Source organism: Balaenoptera borealis (assembly GCF_965194805.1).
Source record: "Balaenoptera borealis genome assembly, chromosome: 3".
Lineage (NCBI taxonomy): Eukaryota > Metazoa > Chordata > Mammalia > Artiodactyla > Balaenopteridae > Balaenoptera > Balaenoptera borealis.
In genome coordinates this window covers 102,461,336-102,476,183 of record NC_138866.1, presented here as the reverse complement: position 1 = coordinate 102,476,183, position 14,848 = coordinate 102,461,336, and the positions used below count along the sequence as shown (strand labels likewise).

The following is a 14,848-nucleotide window of genomic DNA, read 5'->3' as shown; positions in this document are numbered from 1 at the left end:
AACTATTATAATAGTGAGCATTTGTCTCAGATTATTTTAAAGAGTTGATGCCTGCACTTTATAGTTAAAAAGAAAACTAATACTTTTTACCTACATACATTGGTCTTATTTTTATACTTTTTTTCTTTTTCTGCTTTGTCACTACATTTGTTTTTAGGGACTATATACATTCTTTTCTTGTGAATATATTCACTGACATCTCCAAGAAGAAAGGAAAGCTAAGTTACTATCATTTGATAGCATCCTTTTTTTCTCTGATGTTTCATATACTTGGCTCAGTTAACAAAACTATATTGTCTTACTTAAAGGCTTATAATATATTTTTGAACTAAAATGTAAAGTAGATGGTTCAACATGTACTTTAGAATTTCTACTGTATCAACTTCTTTTGTGTGTAATAAATTTTTCAAATGTTCAGGTATGACTCTCCATATGGAAAGAATAAAATTGCATAGAAAATTTGGGATTTTTGGTCTCTGTGCTTAATGGGCACATTCTGGAATGATACTGTCAGATAGTTTGTCCACTGAAACCTACCTAGGATAAATGTGAAAAAATAAGTACTAGTGAAATATTATCTTGGTCCATGAGTATAGTGTGGCCTGTTATGATACTTAATACTTCATATTAATAATTAATATGTTGTTGCATTAACACTGTTATCTAAATAGTCTTGATAAGCATAATTTATCTTTCTCCTTGGTAGATTAGATTGGAAGCTTCTGTTAATGGGCATCATTCCTTCTGTGTTTTAGGTTTACGATTATTGTGATTTTTCTCTTCTTTGGACTGAAGTTAGCGGGAGCGGGCAGTTCTTTGCTGGTGGAGAGGTGCTTGCTGCTCACAGAATCATCATCTGGACAGAAGATGGTCACAGTTATATCTATCAGCTGCTGAACAGGTGGGCTCAGATGGGAGCGGCACACAAAACATTCAGGTAGAAAATGAACTTTGGGAGGTTTATTATGGAAAAATCCCCACATGCTGCCCATGATCAAAAACCAGAACAAAACAACTTTGGCACTAGAAGATTTACTCTGGGCTTGGTAGGCTTCAGCCTTTGTATAAAACAGCAGGGGACGAAGGAATGAGATTAACCATGTATAACTTGTACAGCTGGTGCTGGGTTTTCAAAAAGTCACTTGTAATTATTAACCCAACAATTTCTAACTAGAGTTTAGAAACTTGAATGGTACCATCCGGCTTTTGAAAGTGGGAGGGGAAAACACGAATAAAGAACCCCAAAGTTCTAAACTTTGCTTTTTATTTTTCACTATGCAGTGGGCTTTCAAAAAGCATATACCCTGCTGATGGAAGAGTGCTTAAAGAGACCATTTATCCTCATTTACTGTGCTCTACTTCTGTGCAGGAAAATAAGGTAATGCAAGAAAAGAATGACTGCCTCAAAGCTGGTTTCACTCCACTTCTCAGATAAGTGTTGCTTTGTCTGTAACAGAGTCTGGCTTGAAAAAATTGAATTGAAGAATCACATCAAGTTGTTAATGAGAAAATTAAATCTAATTGTTAATGGCTACTGAAGAAAACTTGGCCTTTAGAAAAGCTATTTTTTAAGTCTGCTTAACTAAACAATACATATTTATTATGGAATAATTATAAATGATAAAAAAGGGAGAATTAAAATTTCTAATTTTACCGCCATAAATATTCACTATGAATATTTTTATTTTTCGTATTTACTTATTTTAATTGGAAAATGTTCAAATATTTGAAAGGTTGTAAGAATAGTACAATGACCAGTCATATACCCTTTACCTAGATTCACCAATTGTCAACATTCGCCGTATTTATTTCCTCTCCCTCTCTCATTCTCTCTTTCTCTCTTCTCTCTCTCCCCCACCATATATATATATACATACACATTTTTTCCACTGACCTTTCTAATAGGTAGTTTGATACAAAGTTATTAACATTTTGATGTATCTACTTCAATTTTTAAACTTTATCAAATGGCTTATATCCTGCTTTTTTTTATTCTTAAGGAAGTTGTATATTGAGATCATTTTCACATGCATTTAGCTATTCTTCTGAATAAATGTTCTTGTTAAAACAAATATAATTATGATTCCTGGCAGAGAGTTGAGGATGTAATTGTGGGTTTTCACTTGACTGAGTTATATCTTTGACACTCTATGAAGCCTGAAAATTTAAGCAGTTAGTTTACTTTAGTGTCAATGAAAGTGGTTTTTTTTTTTTTACCTATTGGACTTAGTCATCAGTTAATTATCCAGAAAGGTATTTCATGGAGAATGGAGGAGTTTTGAATTATTGATGTGTCAAACAACGAAGCATGTTACTTTTTACAGTGATGGTTTGCTTAATTAGGCAGCATAGCTGCTGCAAATCATATGGTTCAGTATCATCTCTTTAACATATCTGTGAGGTTTTGTTGCAAAAACTTGATTAAGACTGTCAGCCAAAAATTGGAACTTCAAGTGCCACTAGGGCATAGGCAAACTTTAGAGTTATGGTGTGGAACACTATTTCTAAAGTCATTCGTGGGTTGCAATAGAGCCTTGTTTCACTGTTGATCACAAAAGCTTTCTTGTGGCTTACTCAGAAAGGCATTTTAAGTTATTTTTTAAAGGACTTTCCCTTTTTTTCCTTTTTAGCTCCCAAATGCATTTTTACAAAGCACAGTTTGCCCTAAAAGCTAGATATAAGAAATATCCTTTAGGATCTTCTAGTCTACTGCAAATATCAACGCTATACATAACTATGAGGAAAAAGAACAGCGATTACAAATTAACTTAAAAAAATACTAATCTTATGGGAAGCCACCTTGCTTTGTGTCTCAAAAGGTGAAAGCATAGATTTGTGAGTCTTCTGTCGATGTATAATTCTTGTTTAGACAACCACAGTTGTTTCTGTATCTTAAAAGTGGGAAGTACTTGGAAACCAGTGAAAATGAATAGAATAATCTGAAACAAGAAGAAGCTGGTCTACTCATCTGTAGACCTTTGCTTGCCCTTTATCCGGCCAAGAAACTAAATTCAGACGTTGTTCTCCCTATTCAAAACATCACCAATATTCACTAAATATAAGACTTCTTATTGTTTCGTGCAGTTACAAGGTAATGAAAGCATTTTCATGGCGTAGGGAGGTGAGTTTGATAGATACAATGACCTTAGAGAAGCATGCTCTGTAAACATGTTTTTTAGAGTGATGCCATAGAATTAAATCCCAGTGTGTGACAGTAACATGTTCTCATGTGATGCTAGGAACTTACCTGCTGATGGAGTTGTAGTAGCAAAAATGGGGGCTCCTCCTTCATTCCAACAGCTTTAGGAAAGTCTCCCTAGCTTGAAGTCATGGCTGATGATCATTGAAACTTGTGGTAGGGGTCCTGGCTGCTGAGGCGAGGAACTGGGCTTCCCAGGGTCTTAGCTGTGGAGTAAGATTGCAGTGTTGAGGTGGGAGTAGATGGCATAGAAACAGCCTGAGGATTGCAGATAAGGAATTTGGATGCATGAACTAAGAGTAACGACAATGACGATGATGATGGGTAACTTTTTTTTTTCAGTCCTTATTATTGTTAAACATACGCACTGCCTTATTTACATGAGTTTCCACCATGACCCCATTTTGAAACTGATGTTCAGGAAGGTTAATTCCCAGGATTTGAACCTAGGCAGTTTGGCCCCAGAGTCTGGGAATGGACTTTGGAGTGAATTTCTCATTTGTTTTGAGAATGGATAATAAGAATCGTTACTGCTTATTGAGTATGTTCCAAATGCCTGGCACCATACTAAGCACCTTACCTTTATCAACTCATTAATCCTGACAGTAATCCCGTATAGTAGGTGCTTTTATTTATTAGCCTTCTTTCACAGTTAGAGAAAATGAGATATAGAGAGGTTAAGTAAATTGCCTAAATCAAGTAATTGGCTCTTTTAATAGAGTTAGTATGTGCTAAAACCAGGATTTGAATCCAGGCAGTTAGCACAAGATAATTCACTGTTTTGTTTTGTTTTCTTTTTTTAGAGTCTTTTTTTTTTTAACATCTTTATTAGAGTATAATTGCTTTACAATGTTGTGTTAGTTTCTGCTGTATAACAAAGTGAATCAGCTATATGTATACGTATATCCCCATATCCCCTCCCTCTTGCGTCTCCCTCCCACCCTCCCTATCCCACCCCTCTAGGTGGTCACAAAGCACCAAGCTGATCTCCCTGTGCTATGCAGCTGTCTCCCACAAACTATCTATTTTACATTTGGTAGTGTATATATGTCAATGCTACTCTCTCACTTCGTCCCAGCTTATCCTTCCCCCTCCCTGTGTCCTCAAGTCCATTCTCTACGTCTGTGTCTTTATTCCTGTCCTGCCCCTAGGTTCATCAGAACCATTTTTTTTTTTTTTTTTTGGTTTAGATTTCTTATATATGTGTTAGCATACGGTATTTTTCTCTTTCTGACTTACTTCACTCTGTATGACAGACTCTAGGTCCATCCACCTCACTATAAATAACTCAATTTCGTTTCTTTTTATGGATGAGTAATATTCCATTGTATATATGTGCCACATCTTCTTTATCCATTCATCTGTCAATGGATGCTGAGGTTGCTTTCATGTCCTGGCTATTGTAACTAGTGCTATGAACATTGGGGTGCATGTGTCTTTTTGAATTACAGTTTTCTCAGGGTATTTGCCCAGTAGTAGGATTGCTGGGTCATATGGTAGTTCTATTTTTAGTTTTTTAAGGAACCTCCATACTGTTCTCCATAGTTGCTGTACCAATTTACATTCCCACCAACGGAGCAAGAGGGTTCCCTTTTCTCCACACCTCCTCCAGCATTTATTGTTTGTAGATTTTTTGATGATGGCCATTCTGACTGGTGTGAGGTGATACCTCATTGTAGTTTTGATTTGCATTTCTTTAATGATTAGTGATGTTGAGTATCCTTTCATGTGTTTGTTGGCCATCTGTATATCTTCTTTGGAGAAATGTCTGTGTAGGTCTTCTGCCCATTTTTGGATTGGGTTTTTTGTTTTTTTTTGATATTGAGCTGTATGTGCTGCTTATATATTTTGGAGATTAATCCTTTGTCAGTTTCTTCATTTGCAAATATTCTCTCCCATTCTGAGGGTTGTCTTTTCATCTTGTTTATGGTTTCCTTTGCTGTGCAAAAGCTTTTAAGTTTCATTAGGTCTTGAGAAAGAAAAACAGAGCTGGAGGAATCAGGCTCCCTGACTTCAGACTGTACTACAAAGTTACAGTAATCAAGACAGCATGGTACTGGCACAAAAACAGAAATATAGATCAATGGAACAGGATAGAAAGCCCAGAGATAAACCCATGCACATATGGTCACCTTATCTTTGATAAAGGAGGCAAGAATATACAGTGGAGAAAAGACAGTCTCTTCAATAAGTGGTGCTGGGAAAACTGGACAGCTACATGTAAAAGAATAAAATTGGAACACTCCCTAACACCATACACAAAAATAAACCTAAAATGGATTAAAGACTTAAATGTAAGACCAGACACTATAAAACTCTTAGAGGAAAACATAGGCAGAACACTCTTTGACATAAATCACAGCAAGATCCTTTTTGACCCACGCCCTAGAGAAATGGAAATAAAAACAAAAATAAACAAATGGGACCTAATGAAACTTAATTCACTGTTAATGACTATTTTAATACCTCTTGGAAGATGGGTACTTCTTGTGATGGGTACTGGGTACTGTGACGAAAAATCAGAATCACATGATAAGGGGCTTTGAGGGAGTTTTCATGTGAACTAGAGAGGAAACTACTGGAAAGGAGGAGAATTGAGGTGTCAAGGAGTGGGTGTGAGCAAGTGAGGAATGGTAGTACAGAATTGAGGGAGTAACAGCGTCTGGGGAGCATTGGCTGTAGGGGCAGCACATTTTGCTGGGAGGGAGGAGATGTGCTGCGACCAACTTCAGTAACCACCCAGCCTCTCTGGAGCGTCATTCTCATATCAAAATCATGAGAGAGTTGGGCTACTCAATTTTAAGGTTCCCAAAGGTTGAGAGAGTTTGAGAAGCCAATCTAACCAAGTTTTATTGTACCATTTCTAACACCTACAAAAATGGTGGCCTTGAGAAGTATAAGACCCCAAAGTGCCTTCTGAATCTTTAAAAAAAAAATTATTCAGAGAACTCACTTCACTGGAACTGTTTTTCTTCAATGCTCTCATTTCTTGGGACTATAGAGGATTACATATCTTGGTCTTGAATTAGTTTCTTCTTCTCCTCTCGTCTTAGTTTCCTTATCTCTATAACAGAAATAATAATAATGTTTATTTACTATGTAGTTTTGTTGTAAGGATTAAATGTAGCAATATTTGGGCCCTTAATATTCTCTAGAGATACATTATAGAATTTTTCCACTAAAATAACTAAGTCTGGACCTTCAAACATGTGTTTTCTGACTAGAAACTATCACTTCCTTAGACTTCTTTAATTCTAGCACCAGCAGTTGGCTTTCTTTTCAGGGTGCCTTTTATTTGTACATCAAAAGAGGTTTTGTTTTTGTTTTTCTAATCACTTAATCATTTTGATCCCTTGTGTGTAATCTCTATATACAGGTCTGCCCAAAGAACCTCTACACTGCACTGAGGTACTAGGGAGATTCTGGACCCATTCACTAGAGAAAGTGTATCTTTAAGAGCTCTGGTACCCAATATTCATACTGTGCCTCAACAAAACTATATCTTTATATATATAAATATATTTATGTTAATTATAACTTATGCATTTATTTTTACTAGTATATATCTATCTATATAAGTTATGAATTCATTTTTCTTTGTGTCCTTTTGGGAAGTTTGAAATCAAGTATGTTAAATCTGAAAAATGGTCAAAGGAAAGTAGAAAGCATAATAATACCACAAAATTACCACACAAATATTAGTTGTTGCTATTTTAACTGACAATTGGAACTGAAGGGATCATAAAGACATCAGACCTCCTCAGTGGACAGTAGAGCACTGTCATCAAGACGTGGGCTCTTGAGTCAGAATTACTGGACTAAAAAGCCCACTGCCATCTATATCACCTTAGATAAATTAACCTCTTCCCTCTCAGATTATTCATCTGTAAAATGAAGACAACGATAATACCAACTTCACAGGATTATTGTGAGGACTACTTAACTGAATACATGCAACAACCCTAACAGTATATGTAATACATACACTGAACATGTTCAATAAATGTTAGCCATTCTTATTAACTCTCTGAAATCTAGCTGATGACTTTGCTTCTTATTTCATAAAAACTTTTTTGTTTTGAGTAAGAGGACTATTTCACTTAATTTACTTGAAATATTTTAAACAGTGGGAAATAAATGGAAATAATTTAGTTCATCTATGAAGTCTTGTTCCTTCATTTAAAAACAGTGGCTGCCATTATATATATAGATTATTTTTAAAGAGATTTTTTCTACATAAATGCTAACTTTTTTATTTGGATCAGAGCCTTCCCTTTGTTATGGGCTACATGAATGAAAGGAAAGAGCCTTTTTATAAGGTACTTTTCTCTGGAGAGGTCTCAGGAAGAATTACTTTGTGGCACATCCCTGATGTTCCTGTATCCAAGTTTGATGGTTCTCCTAAAGGTAAGACAATTTCTATTTCTAATCACATGTATTCTGAGAACTACTTTATAATTAACTCAGTGTTTTTTCTTTTAAGTTGAGTAATATGAGTCAATAAACAAGAAAAAGTTCTCATGTACCACTATGCATTAGATGCTAACATAAAAGTAGGTATAAACATGATGCTTATAGATCTTATACAACAATGCAACAAGTATAATTCAAATTAACATCAACTTAACATGAATGATGTTTTATTGACTTGAAATGAATGTTGGCGATATGAATATAGGATAGACTGATAGACCATATTCATATTTTTGAATTTGTCATGTACATATCCTATACCCCTTTTCAACCAATTTCTCTATTCGAAAGAGTTTCTCCATTCTTTTCAGTTGACTTAAATCTAAAATGAATGCACTAATACACATCTATTCTTCCGAGGCTCCTTGAGGGAGAAAGAATCAATAAAATAGCATTTGGAGTGAACGCAATGGATGGCAGAAGAACTTTTCTGCCTATAGCATACTGTTAGGATGGCAAAAGATTCTCTGTGTTCCCCAAGGTATGGTGCCTTGATAATATTTTCTATATCTATGATGAATTTATAAACCAAATTTTCCCTTTTTGTGTGTTTTCCTTTTAGAGATACCAATAACTACCACCTGGACCCTTCAAGATAATTTTGATAAGCATCATACCATGTCACAAAGTATTATTGACTACTTCTTTGGGTTTAGAGATGAGAATGGAATTGCGGTTGTCACTTCATCAGAGTATGTTCCAAGTCTTGATAAACTAATATGTGGCTGTGAAGATGGGACAATTTTCATTACACAGGCTTTGAATGCTGCCAAAGCAGGACTTCTAGAAGGCGGTTCTTTACTAAAAGGTCATTGAATTTTATTTGACCCTATTTATTTAATTTACCTAAGCTTCAACTTTAATAAGCTATACTAAGAAGATTTCTGAAGCTTAAGAAAATTGCAGGCATTTGCTAATAAATTTGTGCATGTTTTAATGTTAAAGTAAAACCCACATATAGGTTTTTTTTTAAGTCAAACAGAAGGTTATACAATGAGAAATACATTTCTCTCCTTCTTTGATCTTCCAAGAAGATCACCAAAGTCAAGTACTAGTAAGTTTCTTTATACACTTTTTGAAATTTCCTATGCATATATAAGCATATAACAAAAGAGCAGTATACAGTCTTTTAATTATATTATAAAAATAGAACCACATTCTACACACTTTACTAAAATGTCCTTAAATCTTAATAAAATATTTTGGAGCACATTCTTTATGACTTCATTTTAAATGATTAATAATGATTGAATTCTAATTTTAAAAATCTCCTATGATGGGTATTCAAGTTTTTTCTCATCTTTGGCTACTATAGACAACGCAGAATTAACTATCTTTGCACATATATGTAGGTATATGTATAGTATTAATTTTCCGGAGTAGAATTACTAGAGCAACCTTTATGTGTATTTTTAATTTTGAAAATATATCTTAAAATGTTCTCCAAAGTATATCAATATACATGTGTGTCCACTAACACAGATGTATGAGAATGCCTTTTCCCCCCAGCCTTAGTCAACTTACTGTGCTATTCAATTTTTTAATATTTGCCAATCAGGAGAAAATGGTACCTTCCTGTTTTAATTTTTAATTTTTTTGGTAATGAAATGTATATGTGTTCTTATATATCTTTGTGCATTGCAACAGCAAAAATCTCTTAAATAAAGACCATTATGCAGTAAGTTGTCTTATGTAAAGCAAAGAAATATAGGAGGTGATTGAGATTTGGGGCTGTGTAGGTAAATTTGTATACCACTTTTCATTGTATGGACCCTATTAGACTACAAGGTCCTGACAGACCAAATATCAATTAAAAAAAAAAAACCAAAACTTGTTACATTGCCTATTGCTGTTCTCAGCTTACTTTGGCTACTTACTAAATGTTCTAACTTTTCAGCGATTCAGTGATTGGCTGAAATAGAGGAGTGAGTAGCAATAAAGCGAGGAGAGGTAATATACCACTTTACATCTCAATGGCTGCTGTTAAAAGTTAGTAAAAAAGCTTAAGACCTTAGCATATTTTATCTAGGCTGATTTATCTTATCCTGAAAACAAGCAGAAACCTACATTTGATTTTTAGCATCTGAATTAATATTAATTAATATTTTGTAGAGACACAATGTATAAATTGTTCACTGTTTTAGAACAGAGTTTGCTATTTCATGGCACTGGAATTGGTAACTTGCTAACATCCTTAAAGAATTAATAGACTTTGAACAACCAGATTTAGTGCTCCATCAAAAGCATGACCTGGCTTATAATGAGGCACTTGCTTTTTGAGAGAATCCAAGGGTTGTTCATTAATTTTCTTAGTCAACTGCCTACCTTTAATTATATGTAGTTTCCTTATATTAAAAATTTATAAAAGAAAATCTCAGGACTATTTCTTGAACAAAAATAACTCTTTTTTATTATTTGGTGTTTGGTTGTTTTCCAGGTTCCCTTCCTCAGAAAGTTCTCAAAGGCCATCACCACAGTGTTACTTCCTTGCTTTATCCACATGGTCTCTCTTCAAAATTAGACCAAAGTTGGCTGGTATCTGGGGACCAGGACTCATGGGTCATCTTGTGGGATATCTTTACTGAAGAAATTTTGCATAAATTCTTTTTGCAAGCTGGTTTAGTAACGAGTCTTTTGATGTCACCAGAGAATTTCAAAGTAAGTTAAGATAAAGAGTGAAACATAACACATAAATTTAAGTTATACATATAACATTTCAGAATGTTTAAAAAACATAAGGAAAAATAACCCATATTTCCACAGAAAAGAAAAAAAAAACATAATACAACTGGGTGATTTTTATGAATTCCTTTCTTATGTTTTATGCATTTTATTATTTTTACAGCTTATAGAGATAATTTGGTTCTAAAGCAAAGGTCTCATCAATTACAAAAGTCAGTTAATTCTCTTTAAGTACTTATACGTTTGTTGTCTTTTTTTTCCTAGTTCTACATCTTAATTTTTAATGGAATTTTCTTTTTAAATAAAAGTAATGGACACTCAATGGAAAAATAAATACGTAGGAACTGTAAATTAAAATTAACTTTTGCCTTCAACAATTTAATAATAATAATGATAGTTACACTTTCTTTTTCTTAAATAGATTTTTGTTTACTCTTTCATTTATTTAACAAATGATGAGCTTTAACAAATTTACGAGCATCTACCTTGTGCTGAGCAAAGGAAATACTTTCAGGTATAATTTTCTCATGCAATGTCAGCTTAAATTCAGCTTTCATAAAACTGGTATCTTTGATAAAATATGAACAGCCAAATTTTGAGTTTTCTGAGTTTATAAGTTAGTTGATTGACTTGTAAAAATTATTTCTCCATAGTAATGTTATGAAAAATCAGTTCCAAAGTAACATCAGAGGAAACTTGTACTGTATTTTTGTAGTAAGAAAAAATGAAAGCAGTATTTCAGGAACAGAAATGATTAACCAAAACAGTAAAACAAAGTTAAGCGACCCCTCCCCCCCCAAAAAATAAAAAACCTATGTGGTGATTTGGGATACATCTTTTATTCCTGAAGTTCTCCCTTTTTCAAAAAAAAAAATTTTTTTCTCTCGGCCCCAGGACCGTAGTCCAAGTCAGTTCCACTCCTGACCCCTCTTACTTCTGCCTCAGTCATAGATGATTTGACTCCAAGGATCAGGACACATTCAAAGTCAGATAAAAAGGGAGTTTATTGAAAGGGCACAAGGGGCAATCCCTAGGCATCCAAGACAAAGCACTAGAGCAAGCGCCTACAGTGGAACTTAAATTCAGAAACCAAGGTTACTCTTTGAATCCACTGCCCCCAAATGGTCTGCTTTTCTGTGACTGCTCCATTCTCTTGCCTCTTCCTATGACTTCTTTTAGCTTTACAATTTCAAACGCCTAGAAAAGAGAATCTGATTGGCCAAGTGTGGGTCTCTAGTATATGTCTACTCCTGGCCATAGGATCTGTGTTCACGTGTTATGTGTGTTTTCTTGTGCTGTAGGTGTGTGTGAGTTTCCTGAAGTACACTGGGCTGTCTGTTCTAGAAACTGGGGGTCAGGCAGGTTCTCCAAGAGGTAATAGTTGGGGGGCAATGCCATCCGTGCCCCATTCTACAAGTCCAGGCTCCCCATATATCACACCTGCCATTTTGTGATTCCCACCCCCCTGCTCAGAATTTCTGTAGTCTCCTTTAAAAGTATTAGGAAAAATAACAAGTCCCCCAATGCCCCACAGAGAGAGGTCAGTGATGGGCACTGGGAGATTCTTCAGGAACCCTAGCTGATGCTTTTAACATAGCAGACGAAAGTCTGGCTAGGTGCCTTAGTGAAAGTAGGAGCATCGACAAAGCAAAATGGTTAGAAAAGAAAAAAGTAGCAGAGGAACTACCCACTGCCCCTTCTCACCACACCCCAGCCATACCCACTGATGGGCTGATCAATGCATGGCCCTCGTGGTGAGGCACAAAGCTGCCCTGTAAACCTCTCCTAGATGAGCCTCAGCAGCACCCAGCAAGAATAGTCTTTGTCCTAAACTATGCTGAAGGTAACCACATGCTGACGTTCTTGAAAGTATCTTAAGAATCTTTGTCCTGTGAGACTATTTTTGGTCCCCGTGTCTTTGAAGCTGTACATTCAGTTGGAACTATCTAATGCTTACCTCTTTTAGACTGTGTCTACACTGAGTTTCCTGTTTGGATTAGAATCTGTATAGTTCTGGGAACAGCACCAAATCACATTTTGAGGCTCTAAGTGGAAGATATCAGCTCATGATACCCTTGGGCCTAAGCTTGTGTCTACAAATAGCTTCTTTTTGTGGCAACAAATTAGTTCTGGGGTTTATTTTATTCTGCATTATTTCCGATGTCTGCCTCACTGCCTGAATCTGCTGAGTGATGATCAAGTCCTTCATTTATCTTATAAGTAGATCTGGCCTGGAATTCTCCTCTTTACTTGTGTCTTTTGACCTTCCTAATAGGTCTTTGTATTTAAAATCTACTTGGTTTGTAAAGCTCCCCTGTGCAGTGTTATGTGGAGAGGTGCTAGAGAAAGGAGAACTGTCATTTTGTAAATGGGATTTTAACAAAAACTTACATTACTAGGGAGGAAAATCTGATTTAATTTTAAAGAAAGCATTTGACTATTAGCTTACAAAGAATGCCATTTTTTTTTCATAGCTACGAAGTCATCAGGTAATTTGCTGTGTGTGCAGTGACCATTCCGTGGCTCTCCTTCACCTTGAGGAGAGGAGGTGCCTCCTGAGCGCCCGAAAGCACCTTTTCCCTGTGAGGATGATAAAATGGCATCCCGTCGAGAACTTTCTAATTGTTGGATGTGCAGATGACTCTGTTTACATCTGGGAAATTGAGACAGGTAAATTGAAATTTTACCCCTTTTCATCCTTTATATCTTTATGCATCAAAGCATTTGGCTGGGTGGAGAGTTCCAGAAAAGACACGGTGATGCCCTCACTTGCTTTTACCTTTGGTTGGGCTGCATTTAATGGCTTTGTTTGAAGGTGTGTATGGAAAATAAACACAACGGCCCAAGTCAGATCCTAACCCACTTACGATTAGCTGACAGAGCAGTGCGCAGGAACGAGCCGGATATTTCTGGAAGCTATAAATAAAAACATAAGTTATCCACTTTAATTATTAACAAGAGAGAAATTTAGTGTCCTACTACTAGTCTCAGTCATTGAATTCTGCTTTCTTCAGCATACTTACCATCTCAGCAACATTTTGAGCTAATTGTTGATCAGTAATAATGGAATATAATTAATTACAAAACTCTAAAATGTTGAGTCAGGGAAACTGAAAACTGAGTGGTTCCATTGAACTTTTGATGTCAGAGCATAGAGAATGTATAGTTTGAACTTTTAAAAAAGTTTTACTATATAACTTAAGATTGAGAGTAACACATTTTAGGCCAATGCTGGGAACAAATCAAATAAAGCGAGGTAATTAATGAATGTGAGTCAAGGGAGTGCCCTGGAGAGTACATTTTACTGAAATCATTGCATGATTTGTATTGATTAATCAGTGGTGGGTTTATGCTGGGTGTTATGAACAGACTGGATAGTTTATAATATTATAGTTTAGAGCCATACTTCACCAAAATAATTGCTATTTTCTTTACATTTGACTTTCATGTATTAATGACGATGGTACACGGAGGATGCAAGATAATACCACCTTATATTTGTGCTTTGCTTTACAGCTTTGATGGGCTTTCATGCTCATTTCCCATTAGATTATCACAACTTCTAGGGTAGGTAGAAGAGGTATTATACCCCATTGCATGCATGAGGAATTTGTTGCTCTGATTTGTAAGTGTGCTAGGTTACACACTAGTAAGTGGTGAACCAATATAAGACCCCCCTCCCCGTTGTTCTCTGCACATATTCACAAGATTAGGAGAGTTTAGAATTCTTAGGTAATCTATCAACCTGAGTGATGGTTGAGTATAATGGATCAAATAGGTTCTAATGCCTGGACTTTCCTCCAGGACCTGCAAGCAAAAACTGTATGATCTTGGACAAATAACTTGGCTTCACTGCATGTCAATTTACTCACCTATGAAATAGGAGTAATAATACTTGTCTTCCTATTAGGATTAAATGAACAAATACCTACAATTCTTGTAAACAGAGCCTGTAGATGCCAAGTCTTTAGTAAGAGTTAACTATTATTAATATTATTTAAAAATGCAGCAAAATCTTGATTTGTGCTAGTGAAATATGAATCTGTAAAACACATACACTTATAAATGTGTGCAACTGCATTTTTTTTTAATGGTTATGATAGCATGTATTTATTTATTTATTTTAACTTTTTATTTTATATTGGCATATAGTTGATTAACAACATTGTGTTAGTTTCAGGTGTACAACAAAGTGATTCAGTTATACATATACATGTATCTATTCTTTTTCAAATTCTTTTCCCAATTGGATTGTTACAGAATATTGAGCAGAGTTCCCTGTGCTACACAATACATCCCTGTTGGTTATCCATTTTAAATATAGTGCAACTGCATTGTTTTTAATTGTGAAATTGTAAATACTTGTTAATCAAACATATTTTTTCCTAGAAACTGGAGTCTAGCAAGAATTTAAAAATCTGGGCTCTCATAAGTGTTTATGGTTCCGTTGCCCCACCAGGACACCTTTCAGGCTATGCAATTTTTAATTTATCT

At 35.2% G+C, this 14,848-nt stretch overlaps 1 protein-coding gene across 5 annotated transcripts in view; it reads left to right on the top strand.

The window, feature by feature from the left end:
* WDR72 (WD repeat domain 72) overlaps positions 1 to 14,848 on the top strand; it is a 193,789-nt gene that overhangs the window by 17,640 nt on the left and 161,301 nt on the right. For all 5 annotated transcript variants that reach the window (XM_082388016.1, XM_082388012.1, XM_082388013.1 and 2 more), the window contains 6 exons: positions 756 to 901; positions 1,282 to 1,378; positions 7,465 to 7,606; positions 8,235 to 8,480; positions 10,110 to 10,330; positions 12,829 to 13,024. In XM_082388016.1, the coding sequence (XP_082244142.1) occupies positions 756 to 901; positions 1,282 to 1,378; positions 7,465 to 7,606; positions 8,235 to 8,480; positions 10,110 to 10,330; positions 12,829 to 13,024 (1,048 nt within the window). The remainder of the gene's footprint in view (positions 1 to 755; positions 902 to 1,281; positions 1,379 to 7,464; positions 7,607 to 8,234; positions 8,481 to 10,109; positions 10,331 to 12,828; positions 13,025 to 14,848) is intronic.